The 19,343-nt window shown below is 46.4% G+C and overlaps 1 protein-coding gene across 2 annotated transcripts in view; it reads right to left on the bottom strand.

The window, feature by feature from the left end:
* IGSF11 (immunoglobulin superfamily member 11) overlaps positions 1–18,473 on the bottom strand; it is an 87,833-nt gene extending 69,360 nt beyond the window's left edge. The window contains exon 1 of one of the 2 annotated variants that reach the window (XM_072356905.1): positions 18,456–18,473. Coding sequence is in view for 1 of the 2 variants with exons in the window: in XM_072356898.1 (XP_072212999.1) it covers positions 18,012–18,090 (79 nt within the window). In the remaining variant the exon portion in view is untranslated. Of the gene's footprint in view, positions 1–18,011; positions 18,258–18,455 lie in introns of those variants that run through there. The other variant, XM_072356898.1, reaches the window with a different exon arrangement.
* Between the last annotated feature and the right edge of the window lie 870 nt (positions 18,474–19,343).

Raw genomic sequence — 19,343 nt, 5'->3', positions numbered from 1 at the left:
TATAGGGCGCTGGGTCTCAACATAACTGGAGAGCAACAGACTGGGAAAAGTACATAGAAGCTTTTCTTGTTTTCTCCCAGGAATGCCCATGCAGTGAGCAGCCACCTCCCACTTACACAACTGAACCTGTCTGTAAGAAGAGTTATGAGCAACAAGGCAAGCACGGACAGCCTGAATAAAGCTTATATGCAGAAGTCTGTTAAATTACTGTAGGGCAGAGATAGAAACCCAGAGAGTCATTTCTGTGTGAATCGCACCAACATTTCTACATGTTTGAGGGCATAAGGAAAGGTATCCTGGTCCCCCCTCAGGGTCTTCTGGTCTCTTCGTAAGTAGGACCAAACATCTTCTGCATCTTCAGGAACACATCTGGAAGCTTTAGCCAGCATCCCAAAAAACAGCTCCACTCTTGAAAGAGGAGGGGGCCTTTCCCAACACCCCTCCGTATGAACATGGGTGTCCAGCATTAGGCACCTACCTGTGGTGCATTTGGCCTAATTGAACTGGCAAGAGTCACACTGTCTGGCCTTGCAAAAGGCTGGGTTAGAGAAGTTCTGCAAAATGCAGACCACGTCTAGCTATTTTGTCTTTAGTTTCCACTCCTCTGACTAAAAACAAAAGCAGGGAAGAAGACTGCTTATGCCCAAAGAGAATCTTTTGATCATTGCAAAAGAAAGCAGCTTCTCTGCTTCACTCAATGGCTCCTTTTCCTCAGATACAGTTCAGAAGTACTGGTAGCACATCATGCATCAACTTGCCCACTGGTTTTGGCCAGTCTTGCTTCTGAAGACTCGGTGACATTCCTCCACTTAGGTAATAAACAGCTGCTGCCCATCACGAGCTGCTCCTGAGGAATTTAACACTTACTCCTTTTGAACCCACACATCTTCCCGTATTTCCAAAATCAGTTGAAGCCATTTTCTTTACACTAGAGTGCTCTCTCCCCATTTTTCATCCTGAAGCAGAGAACAGACTCTGGCCATGCTGCCAGCAATGATGATGAACTGCTTGTACCATAGCAGTCACGAGAAGCGCCACGGTATGTTTTGCTAGACAGCCCCTGCACCAAAACTCTTCTCTGTTAATAGGAGCACCAGCAAGCCTCAAATAGGCAGTGAATGACCACCAGAATAGTGAGTACTCTGCAATGAACTGACAGGCAAAACTTCAGGAATATAATGTATCTGCAGGAAATGGATGAAAGATGCAATCTACTTTGCAGAGATTTAAAACATAAGGATTTAAAGAAATCGCTGTTTGTTGTTACTAATATAACAGTGAATTAACAAAACAATAATGTATTAACTATTATCTCCTTTTTTCATGCCTGCTTACTATTTTCAGCTTTCGCCACAGAGATTTAAAGGCAAACTGTTGAATCACCCAAGCATCAGTACAGCTCAGGTATTCAGCCCAGATGCTGCCAGAAAAGCAGCAGTGCCAGATGCCACATCCCCTGGCACTGCAAAAATAGAGCTGAATGCATACTAAAAATAAAAGCAAAAATCACTTACTTATGTTTGTTACTGCTTCTCTCAACCTCCAGGACACACAGACACTGAGGACATATTTAGTCTACTGTTCTACTGACTTTACACTTATCGGGTGACTGCAGCTTAGATTAGTGGCATGCTTTCAAGTCTCAGGCAGGAGACAGAATTCCTCTGTCCCTTTGGGCATGTTTAGGGTGCCCAGTGTTGTAGCATCCCTCACCCTTCATAAACAAATTCCCTTGGTTTTCTAGCACCTCTGGGATGAGATACTGGCCTGTTTGGCTGATCAGTCCAAGACTCACCCCTCTCCTCCAAACCTCTCAAGGTCCTGGGCAGCCTGCTCTGATATCCAGAATTCCCTGCCCAACTCAGCTTCCCTCCTGCAGGTCTATGATAACTCTAAAGAGCTCTCACCCCCTACTGAGCCCCACTGTCCATCCAGTCCCATTTGAAGTCCCTTCCTCCTTGTAGTCAGGGAGGTAGTTTATCCTGTTTGCTGAGCATGAAACCGAGATGACAAAAAGATAACTGAAAATACCAAGCATCCTTAAAAACAAGCAGCACAACCAGCCTCCTTGATTGCATTATTATTATTCCTTTAAAATCCAAACATGCCGTTATCCTGCTTGCAGATTAACCACAGTGCAGAAATATGACAGTGGTTTCCGTCAGTGTTACCTCAGATCTGGCTCCATGCAGCATGAAGGAAGCTAAGGAACTATGAGAGACTGCTCAGATGCACCATGGCTGCAAGCCGAAGCAAGACAGCTCTGCCAAGCAGCAGCATGCAGAGCCAGCCTGGTTCTCCCGCACCCCTCAGCTGCTCACCAGGAGCACTCAAGTGCATAGAAGAGGGATGCTTGAGTGACCCGACGCTGTGCCAGCCAGGTGCCATACGTTCTAGCATGAATCAGAATGAATAAAGCCTGCCAAAGCTCGTCTCCTTCAAAGCTAATTAGGTGTATTTACGCTGGGATCCCTCATTTGCCGTATCTGGGAGAGCTAATCCTGAGTCCTAAGCAAATACATGGAAGGCAACTGAGGTCTTTTGCTGTGCTTCCCAGTATTTATAGTATCTGGGTGCTTCATGGACTAGACAACACTGCACTACATGACCTCAAGGTGATAAGAGAATGCACTTTACCCTGGAAACACCAGAAGTAATGCTTCTCCACATAGCAGCCTTCAGAATTTCATCAGCTCCACCCTCCTGCCCCAAGGCAGGATTTCCTACAGCCCTGCCACCCTGCCAGCTGCTGGCTGAACCCATCTTTGGAAGCCTGCTTCCGAAGTGGAAACCCCACACCTTCCCCAGGCAGCCTCCTACAACGGCTGCCAATCCTTCCTCGCAAGAGAGACCTCCAAGGAAGATGTAAATGCTGTGGGAGCCAAGGGTACATATGGCACCAGAACCTGGGATTAAGGTTACAACTGTTTGGGTTTCTGCAGGAGAGCATGAGCACACAAGCAAAATGAGCCCTGGAAGCACTGAGAAACTGTGCACTATCCTCACATGGAGAGCAGCCCATAAGATAAAGAATTCCTTTGCAGAGTCTCTGAAGTTTTATTCATGGCCTGTTTGTATATCTGCTCTGATGCTGGTGTAGATACATCCACAGAGCACAACACATCCTTGTACACAATGACAAGGGAAAAACATTGCAGTTCTGCTTGGCTGGGCCCCAGGTCAGGGCAGTTTTGTTACAAACCTTAATTCTTGTTGTATATCTTAGGCCATGGCTGTGGCAGTAATAACATAGCATCAGCATAATGTTTTTTCCTGACAGCATCCTTAGGAGCAAGCCACTGTTATTCCCTTCCTAGAGGTGAAGAGAACAACACTCAGGAACCAACAGGGCAGAAATGAGAAACGGGGCCTCGTGCTCATTCCACACTGCTCTGCTATGCTCTCTAGATAGTGCCTCCTGCTGTTCTTCCTTTCCTCTTGTTCCCATGGCCGGCCAGGGAATAAAACCCTGGGAACAGTTATGAAATTCAGTCACAAGACAAGAAAAAGCAAAAGAAGAGTAACCTGGAAGATGAATAGAAAGCACAGTATTGTTGAGATACTGTATTTCCCTACTTGAAATCCCCCTAGTAATGTTTCCTTACTCAAGCACTCAGTAGAGAAAAAGATACCCAAAAATAACACAGCACACTGCCTTCCTGCTGCTTTAGCTGTGTCAAATACTGCAGGACAAAAAGGACAACAGCACCCAGGCACAGCCAGCTGCTAACAGTTATCCCTTCGATCTCTCTGCAGTGATGATGGGACTCCCCCTGAGCCTCCTCTTCTCCAAGCTAAACATTCCCAGCTCTCTCAGCCTGTCCCCACAGGACAGGAGCTCCAATCCCTTCATCATCTTGATAGCACTCCCTTTGATTTTTTTCCGGTGCATCCATGTCTCTCTTACACTGGGGACCTCCAGAAAAATAGCTGTGAAGTCCTCCTTGCAGAATTTCTGCCCCATCTACTTAACAAACTGTGTGCAGGAGGAGACGAGGGCATGCATTCTCTACCCATTTTCCTTGGTGCTTATTTATTCTTTGTGCCTGCACAGCCACAGTCAGCACTTGAAATAAAGAGTCTGCTCATGCACTGAGAAGTGTCCCCCAGCCCCGCAGAGGGGGACAGCTTCAACCACTGCCAGCCTATGTGCTTCCCTTGGTAAAAGCAGAAGCAGGCAAGGCTGGGGGGGGGAGAATCGTGAGCAGAAGCCGTGATCTGACTCTGTCAGCAGATGACTTCTATTTGCACTCGTTAGCACTGCCCTAGCGTGTGTTAACACCACCCCCTCGGGTAATTTAAAATTATTTATAAAAAAAAAAAGAAAAAAAAAAAAGAAAAAGAAAAAAAAGAAAAGAGGAGAAGAAAAAGAGGAGGGAAAAAAAATAAAAGCCCGTATTTCTATATTTAGGTGGTTAGGATAATCGGGGTGGAAGAGCCCATCTGTTTGACGTTCACTCCAGCTGCTGTGAATGTGGAAATTTGTCTATTTTCTTTCCTTTTGCCCATTTCGACTTGTCCTGGCTGACTGTGACAGATACACAAAGAGCCCGATGCGTGGCCACGGCCAGTTTGGTCTGAAACTGTGCACCCTCCCATAGGAGTCACTGCAGAATGAATCCACACAACCAGGACCCATCTCAAGGCAGTGTAAAAGAGTTAATAACAATAATTACTATTGATATAATCTTATTGTTACATTAACCCATGTTCATAACACTGCAACACAGAGAGGCAGAAGACAAGGTAAGACACACCTCAGTCCTCCATTAAGGTCATTTTAGGAAAGCATCTTCCCCTCTACGCATCCTTCTTTTGGGACATCTCCCCACATGAAGCCAAAGTCCTGTGAGATGCTAACTCCTTGTCGGTGGCACTAGTCACTGGATGAAGATGTGGTCATATTTCCTTTCCAACCTGCATCTTTTGCCGTTCTCATTCCAAGATTCTCCACAGGTGAGCCCAAGCTAAATTCAGAAGTGGCCTTTGGTCTCCCACCTTCCTCAGATGATCTGGCTCTGGTTCCTAAATAACAAGTATTCAGCAGCCTCCAGCAATCTCACGCTTTTCCTGTTATAGATATGACTGCCCTTATATGATATAGTGTCTCTGTCTCTGTACACCTAATGCAGTGCCAATAACTTTGCTCCTAAAGGCATCCACATACAGTGCATGGACATGTGGCAGTCCTCTGGGACCATTTGCTGTTTATCTTATTTGGTATAGATGATTGCTTTTTAATTTTATAACATGCATCACTGGGGTTATCAACGGTGCAATCATATGCAATGAATGTGCTAAAAACCCTACGAGCATCAGAGAAGAAGGCCAGAACAAAACCCAGAACTGCACCTCCAGCTTTTCCTTGCAGTGTCCACATAGATTTTGAGCTGGGGCCACACAACATAACAACAAGCAGCAAAGAGCACAGACTAGTAAGTAGGAATGTGGATGGGGAAATAGGCCAGCCCAGAGGCTGCTCAGTGCTTCCTGCAGCACGCACTGCTGATGCTCCTTCTTTCTGCTCTGCAAATGCTCCCTTATCGTCCCAGCCCTAGTAAGATGAAGCTGTCCTGTTGATCTCCATGGGTGCAAGAGTGGGACTGAAGTCATCACCTAACTGGCAATAAGTATGCCCAGAGGTCTGAAAACTTTCCCTTGGAAAGAATCCTTTTCATATATGTCCTGTAATTCTCTTGCACATAAGGAGTTGATGGCCGCTTTTTGCAAGATTGTCCTTGAGATATAGAACATTTGGGGTTTGGGCAGAGAATAGATTGGTTGCGTTTCTGATTAAGTCCACTGTCTAAGCACAAGAAACAACATCATGCTCCTTGAAGCCTGCTCCAAAGAGCTCATTTTAGCTCTTGCAAGTCAGCAGGAACAGTTGCCCTTCCCTACCCCAAAGTCACTGCTGACCTTTGCAGCCGTCTCCCACACACCACCCAGAGATGGCTTTTTCTCTTCTCGGCTTCCCAGACCACACAGACCTGAGTCACCTTCCTTTCATTAAGGCGAGATATTTGCTGCCAGGAGGGAAAAGAATGGGCCACGCTCAACCTTCCTTTAGACATAAGAGACCTCACACAGGTCAATCTGAAAGCACAGAGGAGAGAGATGAGGTCTCACCAGTTTGCAAATCCACAAAATGAATCATTTAAGCGTACCTTTCACAAAACAACACCTGCGTTCCAGAGCTGAAGGGTACGTCACATACCTTCAGAAGCTGCTTTTCCACAATGTGTAGCCTTCAACAGATGCACAGAGAAAAAAAAAAAGCAAAGCTTTCCTGATTTCTATTCAACCGACAGCCTTTTAAAATGCTAATGTAACTCATAGCTATTCCTCGCAGACCTGGTGAACGTTCTCCTTTCTGCGGTGAGGGTCACTTCTTAGGCATTATTTAACAGTTGTCCATTATTATTTTTTGGAGAGAGAGATAATAAGTGAATAAAGGCACATGGAGAACACTGTAAGGTCTGAGAAATCTTGAGAGATGAAGAAATAAAGATGGAAGTAAGACTAACAGTTGCTTTTTGTTTTAATTCTTCATGTGAATTCTCCCAGTGTTTACAGTGAAAAAGTACAGAATAGCACATAAGGGAAACTTCAGGTGAACTGTCTTGTATTTGATGAGTTGAGGAATACTGCAAACCAGTGCAATATTTATATCCTCACCTCCTCCCACCATCCAAAAATGCAGCTACCCCATAACTGCAGCTGAAGAAACAAAACAAAACAAAACAAAATTATTTCTCTCAGTCACTTTCATGAAAGATAAATTTGCTTGGGTCTGTATTTTTGGACCTTAATTCAGAGAGCCACTTAAATATATGCTGAAGTTCATCATTTACCATTCTACCACTTACGCATCTACTCAAAAATATGCCTGAAGTCAAGCATATGCACAGCACTCTGCTGACTGCAGACCCTTTATCTTCCTGTTCATTTCTGCAACTATTCTAATCTGGTGACGTGAATGTAAAAGGAAATAACCCATTTTAAGCAATTTTAGCACATGCTGGCAAAAGTGAAGTCTGAACCTGATTATCCACACTGATAATCTGACTAATCATTAAGAAGTAATAACTAATTCTTCATACCTTTCGCAAAAAGCTTAATTCTAACTATTACTTCCAAGATGTCAGGTTGGTGAAACACTATGGCATGAACTTTTGCTGTGGATCAGTGCCAAGTAACCAAACCCGAAGCTGTAATACTGCTGTCCCCCAAAAGAAGAGAGGAAAAACTCTGCTCATAGGCATGTGGTGTGTCAAATACCACTTGCAGAAGCTATTCAGTAAGTAATTTCAAATAAGCAAAAGAGGAAGAAACCACAGGATGCTCACAAACAATTTGCAAACAGAAATGGAAGAGGAATTCATTAAATAAATTATTGGCTATAAATTATTCACCTCTCTCTAATCTAACTACCACTCAGTCTATAAAATTCATGACATAAAAGATACAGGATACGTAACAAGGCATCATTAACTTATGCATCTCCCACTGCTGCTCCATTTTGACTGTCCAGTTATATTATTGCATTAAGACAGCCTTTTGTCTGTAATGTAGTTTGAGTGTAATACGTTTTTGCCTTAAAAGCCTGGCTAAGGAAACCTGGTCTGATTTTAGACTGCGGTTTGGTCTTGACCGAGGCTGAATACTTTCCCAAAGATGAGAGAAAGATCCAAGCTGCCCTCAGAACAAGACCCAAACTAATGGAAAACCTGTACAGTTGGCTAAATGAGATTTCCATGGTTTGGGCCCATTTCATGTAAATTCACAGAGGAGAACAGATGATGCGGTTTTGCAGGTTCTGCCTCAGCTTCCCTATCTGCCAAATGGAGGAGGGAGCGATGAAACCATGAGGCATCATAGCACGCACTGAAAGACAAAGCAAGATGTTCCAGAAAGAGGCATAGAATACAGCCTGCAATTATTTTTAGTCATAAAAAGAAACCCTCCCAGGAGGGTTCCTCATTTACAACCGAGGATAAAGACAGTTTTTTCATCTTGTTTTTGTCACGACTTGTTCTAAGTGACAGTCATACTCTGCTACTTCTTTGGTCTCTCAGCAGTTGTCTTATTTTTTCTTTAATACCATATTTGTTTACTTTTAATTAAGATGGTGATGATTGTCACTGAGTTTCTGTGTTTGCAGAAAACTGATGCAAACTGTGGTTATTTGGTTATGGAGGAAGAGAGTGAAAAAGGGTTCCTACACTTGTCAAAATAACCTCCTGATTGTCTCCAAAGCCAATGCTGTCACTGCTGTTGGCTGTTAACTGCAGTTAAACACTATGCCTCATTCATTCATGCTTACTCCTTTGAAATGCCAGCAAGGTTGGCCTTGCATTACTTCACAGAGTCATAGAATGTCTTGGGATGGAAGAGACCTTAAAGCTCATCCAGCTCCAGCCTCTTGCTGTGGGCACAGCTGCCACACACTAGATCAGGCTGTGAGGGTTCCATCCAGCCTTGAAAAGCTCTGGGGATGGGGTATTCACAGCTTCTCTGGGCAGCTGGTTCCAGCATCTCACCACCCCCTGAGTTAAGAATTTCTTCATAATATCTGATCTAAATCTTCTTCATCATACTGCACTGATTTGCAGAGGGCTCAGTCCCAGGCCCAGTGGACGTCAGGGGCATTTACCAAGTCCCCACACAGCACACTGGTATTTTCCACTTTAAGAGACCTTCAACAAAGAGGAAGTGGAAGCCAGAGCATGGCCTCCACTTTTATCATACTCCTCTTGAAGACTCCAGCTGCAGCTCCTGATCCATAGACCTTAAAAGTGAAATGTGCTTTGCCACGGCATTCACTACCTCAAGTACCAGTATATCTATGGTATTGCTGACATGATAAATCACGGGGATGCCTCCCCTTCTGGCTTACTTTCAACATAAATCCACGTCAGCTACACTTTTTGAAAGGAACCTGAGGGAATTGAGTGCTTAATTCCCACAGGTATTTCAGAAAATCCCAGCTGTAACAGGCAAAGCTTTATTTATTTATTTATTTCCATTTCCATAGTGAAATTACAGCAGAGAGTGGATATAAAGGAAGGGCTGGAATTGGCCAAATAGACACCAAGGTTCCCTTGAGCAATGTACATAACCTTCAAAATGGCAGAAGACCATTTCTGGCCACAGCAGCTTTGCATGATGGTGAGTGAGGTGCTTTCTGACCCTGGGCCTCAGTTATCCCATTGAGGATTTGATGATCTAAACAGCATGGTGGCTACTTAAATCAGGGAAGAGGAAGGTCATGCAAAACTGAGCAGTAAAAACGTGAGTGGATGGAGAGCAATGCAACTATGAAAGGTTCGGAAAAACATGCCAGCCTCCTTCCTTGTGCTCTTCATCTCCTTCTACAAAGTAGTTATTCAAAGCAAAAATAATACACCATTCCTACAAAGGCAGCATTCACCAGACATATATTTAGACCACTGTGCAAACAATTAGTGACTTTTGTCTGAGGCAGGAGAATGGTATCCTGTGCTGCAGACAGGGAGATGGACGACAACCCAAGTCAGCCTACAGCAAAAGATAGGCCAAAAGCCTTGAGGACAGATTCAGCCTTGGTATAACACTAATGCTAGCAATGCTCATGTAGGCCAAGTGCAAATGGCAAAGCTCTCACAAGTACGGTCCATCAGGTGCTAGATGTATATACGACATGCTCTCATCTTCCTGCATGTCTGACATCTCCCTTCAACACCCCAAACAACAAACAGTTTGCAGCACAAGAAGGACAAGACAAAACATCCCTCACTCATTTTATTTTGCAGTCCTTTCAGCATCCCATACTGTTACCCTCACATATCTGAGGGTGCCACATGTTCACTTGTCCCTGCACACCAACACTTGCTTGCTAGTCTTTCCAGTAACACAAAGCACTGCACAGAGCATGGAAACAGCAGCAGAAACTTGGTGGCAGGTAGGAATAGAGCCCACATCCCCTGGTCCCCAGTGCTCACAGTCAAACCAAGGAAAAAGGGGGAAAAAAACGCAAACAGAAGAGCTCCCCTTCCATCAGTGCTTAGGTTCTCCCTTGCTTGCATAGCACTGCTGCTGCTGAATCACAGCCTCAGGAAATGAGAGAAAGAGGCCCAAAAGGCAGCCAGGAAACCCACCGTCCATTGGCTTCACTCCACGCCAGGCGAGCGGGCTCCTTCTGCTGCAGTGACTTGGCAAGCACACCTCGCTCTGACTCAGCACCTCACTGGCACCTCCTGGCAATTAGTTCCACAAACTGCTGACTGCTGCCCGGAAGGCTAACAGGAGAGTCAGTGGGATTCCAAAGCATACCATTTTTACCTGTGGTGGCCCCTTACTTGGGGATGGGGTGCTAGAGGGCTGGGGACAGAGGTGGGTAGGAAAATTCCTCCCAGTTTGTACTCACTTTGTCAATAAAGGGATGAAGAAAGCACAGCAAAAGTTAGTAAGCTAACACAGAACACTGCATGGGAAGGGATGATGTTGATGAGTCCTGTGATAGGGCCTGGGGCACACCAGCTGTCCAAGGGGCAGGAGGAAGGGCTGCCCTTGACAAGGCAAGGACGCAGCAGTTCTGCAGGCAGACTGGGGCTATGCTGTCACCCTGCCAAGTAGCCAAGGTCTTCCCAAACTCCCTTGGCTCCCAGCTCCCAGCATACGGCCAGAAAGGCAAGCAGGCATGCAGCCCAGCAGCTCCATGACTAGTGGAGGCATTCAGACATCAGACTCCATCAGATAACAGTGCTCAAGCACACACTCAGCTATGTAAGCAGTCAGGCACTTTAGATTCCCTACAACACAACACAACAAATATTTAATACAGCGCAGGAAAAGTCTAAAATAACTATACTAACCAATAGTTAGAAAGTTCAGCACATCTCAGTCTGCAGAATTCATCACAAAGTAATGTCGTCGACTGGAAACCCAGCATGGGCAAAAGGGCAGAGGCATCAAACTGTAAGGTGAGTAGGGCACAGATCCATCTGTATGGCCATGGCTGAAGAGGGAAAAAAGTTACCTAAAGAACAAACCACACCACAGCGATCTGAATTCATTGATCAGGAAGCAGATATCTACTTCACAGTGTGGAGGGAAAGCAAAGAAACAATAAAGTCAAAGAAAAACACCTCAAAAATGTGACATCAGTAACACATGCCGGGATTTGCCAAAAGTCACAGCAGGCTACAATTTCACAACATCTGGAATTCTTAAATGGTTTGATGCTTGGACTTACTGATCTTAGCAGTCTTTCCAACCTTAATGATTCTAGGATTGTGAAGATCACTAGGATCAGGAACAGTCAATCCCAGGACCCTTAGAGGCTAAAGACCCTAAAAGCACACAACAGGAGACACAAACAGCTCAGTCTCTGCACAAAGGAACTTGAACCCCTCAAACCAATGATACTGTGAGAAGAAAAGGAGAGGACTAAGTGATAAACTCTCCATTCATCCAAAGCTGCCGCCCCACTTCCTAGTGCCAGGCTCTCCCCCTGCTCCTGCCCCAGCCCCGATTACAAGGGATTACCCCCATGTCTCCTTCAGGCTGCAGGATGGGTTTAATCTACTCCTTAATATCTGGAAGAGAGACGGCGAGTTGGCTGAAGTGAAAGAAGATTGGGAGAGACTTCCAAGGGATCTGACAAAGCTAGGCAAGTGGGCAGCACGATGCAAGATGAAATTCAGCATTATCCAGATGACAGTAATACAAACTTGGGAGAATAATCTGAACTGCTCGTCTACCAAGGGGCTCTAATTCAACTGTAATCACTTGAGCAAAGTATCTTTGGTATCACTGTGAACAGCTCAGTGAAAACATCTGTTCAGCAGACAGTGGTGGTCAAAAAGCAAGTCATCTGTCAAAGGGGATGGGAAGAAAAGTGTGATGGAAGCATTAAAATGCTGGGGTTGCTGTTATTAGTTGTGGGTAACACAACTAATAACACAGAGGAGATACAGAAAGGTTTCCTCATTCACCAGTACATAACACCTGCTGATCAAGAACAGTTAAAACTGAGGCAGCTTAACAGAGGTGAAACTCATGTTTCTGTCCTTGTTTTTATTTTATTTTATTTTATTTTATTTTATTTTATTTTATTTTATTTTTTGAGAGAATAACAAGAAGTTGCTCAATACAACTGAAGAGCAGGGAATATGGCCAGGTATAAGGAATAAAATAAGATTTTCCTTTCCTTTTCTCTTTTTTCCCTCTACTTATTCCAAGCGCAGCCCACAATTAACCACCAGGAATGATTAGCACGTGTTATCAGTAAAGTCAAGAGCTGAGCAAAAATCACAGAAGCCTGAGCATTTATAAGGCTGTTGGGAGTACCCACAGATATGTCAGGTAGAATGAAATGAGGAAAAGAAAAACAAAACAGAAAAAGAAAGGAAAAGAAAAGCTCACAGCAGCACTACACCCTCAAGCTCCCAGGCATTAGCCAACTTCTAATTAACGAGGATTAGGAAGTAATCTCCCCAGTAGGCATGCAGAGAGTGCGTCCCAACCCACTTACTGCTGGCAGAGGCCGCCAATAGATGCCAGGCAGGGGAAGAGCTGGATCCCCATCGCCCACCCACAGCCTGTGCCTGACAGGGGGCTGAGCTCTGGTTATCCCAGCTCCAGGCAAGGGGGCAGGTCTGGGGTCCCATGGAGGGGGAAGAGGAATGGAGACAGGAGTTTTATTCCTGTTTGGCACCAGCTGCTCGCTGTGGAGGCTCTGCATCCCCTTGGAAGCATCCAGTGCTGGCCATGGCTCTGCAGACAGGTGGTATGACCTGACCCAGAGCTGCTGTGAGCTGCCTGCAGATATGCACACAGACTGGAAATGTTCGCCCTCTGAAATTACATTCCTGCCTCCTGCATTTTGAAGAAGACCAAAACCAGGATGTAACCCGGTGGAGTTCATACATCGGCTTTCTCCTGCTGATGCTTGTGAAATGCAATCTGGTTCACGTTTCTGTAGCCGGGCTGACTTGTAGGGATACGAGAGGGGGAAAAAAAAACGCACAAGGTTTTATCCCTAAACAAGTGATCAGATCTCTCTACTGCAGAAATTTGTCTTGCAAGTAACTCAACACAGATATGCAGAGGCACAAGTGCTGCTGCGCTGCCAGGAGGAGAGCTGTGGCTCTGCGCATGCACAAGTAATAGGAGGCTGAGTGTGATCTGCTGGCCCTGATCAGCAAGGGGGTTGCGTTTCCTAAATACAGAATTATCTCATTCTCACACTGTGTTTTGTTTTTTTTTTGGTGCAAATCGTATTCTGCAGTGTGCTGGATAAGGGAGGAACATCGGCAATGCCGTGTACATTCATGTGGTTTTTTCACATGTGTCTGCCAAGGAGGTAAAACAAAAAGATGGGAAGGAACTGTGCACAGATATCGCCAATAGCTGCAAGTTGGGTTTGGGCTCCACTGTTTAGAAATGTGCCGATGAAACGAAAAAAAATAGGAACAACTTCAATTTTTTACTGCGGATGCTTCCACTAAAGCAAACCTTGCTGCACTCACAATGCCCTGTAAAAGCAAAAGTGTGTTTCGAAAGAGGACTAGGAAGAACTGCCAGACATATGTAAGTATCCACCTCTTTGAGATGAAAAAGTTTGACTTTTCACATCAAAATATCTTTTGGTTAGGGTTGGGTTTTGTTGTTGCTTTAAGTATTACCACAATACAATTCCACAGAGAAGCACAATGAGGGTTGACCCCAAATGGGATTTCTCTTGGAAATTTCCTTTCGGAAATGTCAAAGCATTTAATTCCTATTTCTACCCAAAATGAAGCCTAACCCCTCAATCCTGATGAAGCAGATCATTTGTCCTTAGCTCTGCTCAAGCAGCAAAAGCAAAAAAGGGAAGGTGGAAGCCAGAATGGACACAAGTGACCTCCAAAACCAAAGAGCTGACAGCAAATATGGAGAAAAAATAGATTGCTGTGCATAATAAATAGAAGCGTTCTCTCCCTCTAATGCTTAAGATGCAAAACATTTGTGGGAGAAAAGTGAGGTGGTTTGTGATCAGGAGAACTGAGACTTTTCTAAAGGAGAGCAGGGCAGATGTCCTACATGACAGCAAACAAGCAACTTCATCTCTGCACATTTCAGCCTTTCCAAGCCATAAATCAAATCGACTGCACTAACAGAATACGTTTGGAGTCTCTCAATTAGTTAATGCTTATAAATGACTGTGCAAACACAAGGTAGTATTAACAAGGGAACAGTCTTTGTTACACTACTGTCTGTTAAACAACCAGAAGCTGAATTTCTCCCTGAGCATTCACAAAGGGAAAGTAGCATTAATGCTCGACAAGGAGAAAACTACAAAGAACAGATTTTCAGAGCATGCATTTCCCCTTGAAATAAACTGTGTTAAAAGCACTTTACTTAAAAAGCACAATGATAGTAGCATCCTGCTAAATATAGGTGACTCACCACAGTGTAGTAGTGAGCATCCCTGAAGAGTGCCATTACAGCACAGCTTATCCTGCTGCGTGAATATAAGCATTCTCCTGTGGTTACCCTTTGGACCAAGGCTCTAAGGGACTACCAGCATCCTTTGACCTTCAGCAGGTCACGAAGCCTCTCTGAGCCTTGATTTGTCTGTCTCTGATGCTGGTAGCATAACACAAATTTATCTGCCCCATAGAGGCAGGAAAGAAGATTTCTAAGTTTCTTAATGAGTTGTTTATACCATACTTTCCATACCCGTATTACCAGTGAGCAGCTAAATATAGCCATTCTTGAGACACTTCAAGATCCCTCAGAGAATAGAATCTTACAGAAGAAAATTGGACTTTAGGCAATACTGAAGAAAGAGAGATTGAATAAAAAAAAACAAACAACACTAGAAGCAACAAAAAATATCACCTAATAGTTTCCAAGATAAGGGCAAGATGCCTACATTAGAGATGCAAGAGGTAGTTAATGCATCTGTGCCTGCCGCTGGGGACCAAGGTCAGGTCGTGAGCAAAATGATTTATCTACATGTCACAAAACCACACAGCTTGACACCAATGGCAATCTGTTCCAAAAAATGCATCAGCATGGAAAAGAAAGGCACAGCCACGGTCCTCTCTTGCTGGGGCTGAGGACCTGATTTAGGGCTGGGCTAATAAAATGGTGCTGCAAAGCCAGAACATCAATGCACAGCTTCAGCTGGGATAAACCCAGTGCATGGGAAGGAGACTTCACATGGAGCCCAGAAAAACCAGCCTGTGTGAGAAGCTGCAGAGTAGCTGTTGCATTGCTGCATTGCTACCAGGCTCATATGCTCACTCCCCAAACTTGCAAGATCCAGTTGCAACAGGCCATAACATGCTGACATCCCACCTGTTGCAATACTGTGTCACAGGACCCAAACGCCATGCACAGTATAAATAAAAAGTTGTTTTTGCAGCTTAGCTGTACCCAATGTGTGATTTCTAACACATCAGAAACGTGCAGGAGGCTATTTCTGGTGATGGAGTGGGATCGATGCGCAGTAGCAGGGTTGGTTTCAAAGCCCTAAACAGAGTTCCCTCCTATCTATCCATAAACTTCCCTGGGGAGCCTGAAAAGTATTATTTTCACAAAAGTTATTATGTTTTCGAATGAAAACAAAGACACTGCCCCTGCCCCAGGAACCTTAAAGATGAATATAATAAGCCCAATGAAAGCAGTCATCCGCTTCAGTTGAAAAGAATCATTGCTGTTTTACAAATTACAAAACAAGGTAAGCAAATGGGGTTATAATATTTGATTGACATTTCATTACAAAGCCTGACTGTGTGAGAATGACTGAAGGATCTCCGAGGACCTTCCCCAGCAGCCACCACTCGCTTGTTGGAGTTAAGTGTTTCTTGTGCTGATACACTCTTACAGTTCCTGCTACTTTAACTTCTAAGCCTTCCGCCTGCGATTTGGGCAGCTCTTTGCACATGATCCTGTCATATGCTTCTTCCTCTATCCTCAAAACCAACACAGAGCCTCAAAAAAAAAAAAAAAAGGAAAATTGATCTTCCCAACCAGTCTGCATCTCAGAGCAAAAATACACACACTCATCTTCTACAAATGTTATTCAGAAGAATCTCTGCCAATTTGATTCGAGCCTGCACAGTCTATGTCTGTTGCTTATGCCTGTCAGGATTTTATTTTCAAATCCAAACCCAAAAATACAGCCACACTTCTGTTGTGTAACACAGAAGTGACGGCGTATCACAGTTATTTTCATCCACCACCATCTCCTGCAGACTCTTCCTTAGAGAGAAATTAAAAACAATCTCGAGACACAGGTGGTTCGCTCAAGTCATTTTCAAGTCTCAAAAGCAAGTGCAAGAAAAAAGCACCATACTGGCATAAATAACTATTTTATGAAAGGTATGTTTCTCTGTTTAGTCGTTTCTACTGCCATTGTCCCCACATGCCCTCTGCCAAAAAGAGAAAATTAAATATTTAGTCAATCTTCTTTTTTCTTTCTGAAGCTATAATCAAACGCCCCTGCAGTTTCAACCTCGAATCTGGTTACTGCTGGATGTTCCTGCAGAGGCAGAACATCAACAGTAACACTTTCTCACTTATATACCTGTCATTGCAGAGGCACGGTAACTTTTCAGTTCAATCTTTGCCATGCCTGCAGATAAAAAAATAGACATGCATATTGAGGTCCTGAAAGTGAATACTCTCTTTCAAACCCAGGAAAGTACGAAAAAGGAAAGAGAGCAGATGAAGTGTGAAAGAACATGATTGTTTGGTTTAATTAAAAGCTAATAAACTGGTTTTTTTTCTTCCATAATTCATCCACTGAAGTCAGCAGGTAAAGTTTCCAGTTAACATGTACAACTCCTAACTGGTTTCAGACAGTGGGACTCGGCGTGCTTTCAGGGCTGAGGCACTTGTGAGAAACACACCTTTGTGACCACCAGGCTGGCTTCTTGCTGCACCTGGCCAGAGGAGCACAGCCTGATTGATGCTCCCCGCAGGGCTGTCAGGACCAGGCACAGCAGCCCCAGCAGGCAGCTCCAACTCAATGCAGGCTGCCAGAAGTTTTGCCCAGCCTTTGCTGTGATGTCCCCAGCGCTCTTGCAAGAGAGCCTCCCTGTCCTCCCTGCTCTCCTGGGGCCCCTTGCAGCAGGTTGCCTGCTGTTCTGGCTGCAGAGGCTGCCAGCAGCACCCAGCTGGCCTTGCCAACCTGTGCTCTGCTCACTGCCAGGCTGACCTCCCCAAAGGACCTGACCAGACCTGAGTAGACCCTAAGATAATGACTTTGTAGACTTCCATAAGACATAGCTGTGTAGGCCTGCTCTGAAGTTTGGCACTACTTGGAAGAAGACATTAACAGATGAGTTTGAAGGCTTCACACTTTGCAAGCTCTCCTGATGCCCTTACCGCAGCACCTCTGGGTGCACTCAGCAATGTACCAAGCTATGTGACGGATATCACTCGCATGCAATTTGTCCCCTCTCCTCACTCAGGACCCAGACACACCTCACTGCGGAAGGTCTGAGTTGGGTGGGGAGGGCTGGATCTCCCCACATCCCTACAGCTAGGCACTCAGAGCTGAAGAAGCAGATGCCGGGGAGGCACCGAGCCCTGGGCACTCGGTTCCCCAGGCAGCTCGGTGGCATCTCCGTGCAAAGTTCCCTGCTGCCTCGGGGCCTGAGGGATGCATCGGAGTTTGGCACCCAGGTGAGCTTGCTGCCAAGCTAGGCCCTGCCAGCCGAGTGCCTGTGAAGCCCAGACAGTTTACAGCAAGTTTCACAGTACCGTAAAAAAAAAACCACTAGTACTAAATGACGGTAGTAAAAGCCGTGGTGCGGGAGAGGCAGCGAGAGGAGCGGAGCAGCCAGCCCGCAGAGCGCTCCCCGCCGCCGCATTCCCGAGCATCACCGGCGGGACCGCCACCAAAACTTCACTGACGGCCCCCGAGACCCCGCGTCCCCGGGCTGGGGCAACGGCGCTCCCTTCTCCGCTCCCCGCGCTCCCCGCGAGTTGCCGCCGCTCCCCGCCGGGTTCCCCGCCGCTCCCGCACTCACCTCGCAGGGCCAGGAGCGCGGCCAGAGCGGCCGGCACCCAGCGCCCGCCGCCGCCTCCGGGGCGCCGCCGCAGCGTCATGCCGGGCCGGCCGAGGGGAGCAGCGGGCCGCGGGCTCCCGCCTCCGGGCACGGCGGGCGTCGAGCCCTGCCTTCCCCCGCCGCCGCAGGTGCAGCCGCCGCCGCCGCCGTCCCGGGACCGCCCGCTCGCGGCCGGGCTCCGCCGTGCCCCAGCCCCGGCCGCCCGGGGACAGCGCCAGGCGCCGCGGCCGGCCCAAGAGCGCAGCCTGGCGGCCCCGAGCCGCCCCCGCAGCCGGGGCTGCGGCTCTCACCCCCCGCACCGCGCCGAGCCGCGCCGCGCCGCCAGGCATCCCGCCGCCCCCCGGCTCTGCCTCCGGCTTGCCCCGCCCGGCCGGAGGCTGCTGCGGAGACCCGCGGCCATCTGACCGGCGCTCGGTGGCGGCCCGGAGGCTCCTCCGGATCAGCGCTGCAGCGCGGGGCTTCTCCTCTCCAGGAGCTGCTTGCGGGGATGGAGAGAAGCATAGAATTGAGAATGCTTTGGGATGGTCTGTGCTGCTGGCTTGTTGTTTAAAGGTATGGGGCACCTCGACACCAGTCTGCAAGAGTCTGGAGGACACAAGCGTTCAAAAATCCCTAAAAACGAACCCACACTATTTCCAAAAGGAATGAGGCAGTTGTTGTATTTGGGCCCAGTAACACTGCACAGCACAAGAACCACCAAGAAGTTGTGTCACGCGGGGTCACGAGCTTAAGTAATTTCAGTCCTTGAGGCCAAGTGGAAAACCAGACAATCAAAACCCGGCATCCTAGGCACCATCTGGGGAAAAGGATCAAGGCAAAGAGTTCACCTTGCATGTGCCCAGCTCCCTGCCTGAGTCTCACCACATTTATTTTGCATTGAGAAAATAAGCAGGAAAACCCAACAACAATTCAGCACAGGACATGGCTACTTCATTCCACTATCCAAAGTTTCCTTCCTGCAGTTACTCCACACCTCCTTTCCAGCTAGAGGCACTGACAACAACCTCGTGTCCAGCTGACCCTCCTATTCAGGTTTCTGTCTTCCCAACTGCCCTAAAAGCCATAATGACCTTTTATACAGCCACTTTGTGACCAAGAAGGGGGGAGTGTAGAAGAACAGAAATGACTTCAAGTAACAGGGAACAGAGCAGCTGGTGGCCATGGAAGCAGGGGATGGGAAACTAGATGCCATCTAACTGGAATAGGTTGAGCTCTGCCTTCATATAGCCCTCTGAATTTTTAACCCAAAAAAAGAGTAGAGGAATACATTGTTCTTATTGGTCAGGAGTGGCA

The sequence above is a fragment of the Excalfactoria chinensis genome, chromosome 1 (genome assembly GCF_039878825.1).
Source record: "Excalfactoria chinensis isolate bCotChi1 chromosome 1, bCotChi1.hap2, whole genome shotgun sequence".
Taxonomy (NCBI): Eukaryota; Metazoa; Chordata; class Aves; order Galliformes; family Phasianidae; genus Excalfactoria; species Excalfactoria chinensis.
This window is presented reverse-complemented; position numbering and strand designations above follow the sequence as displayed.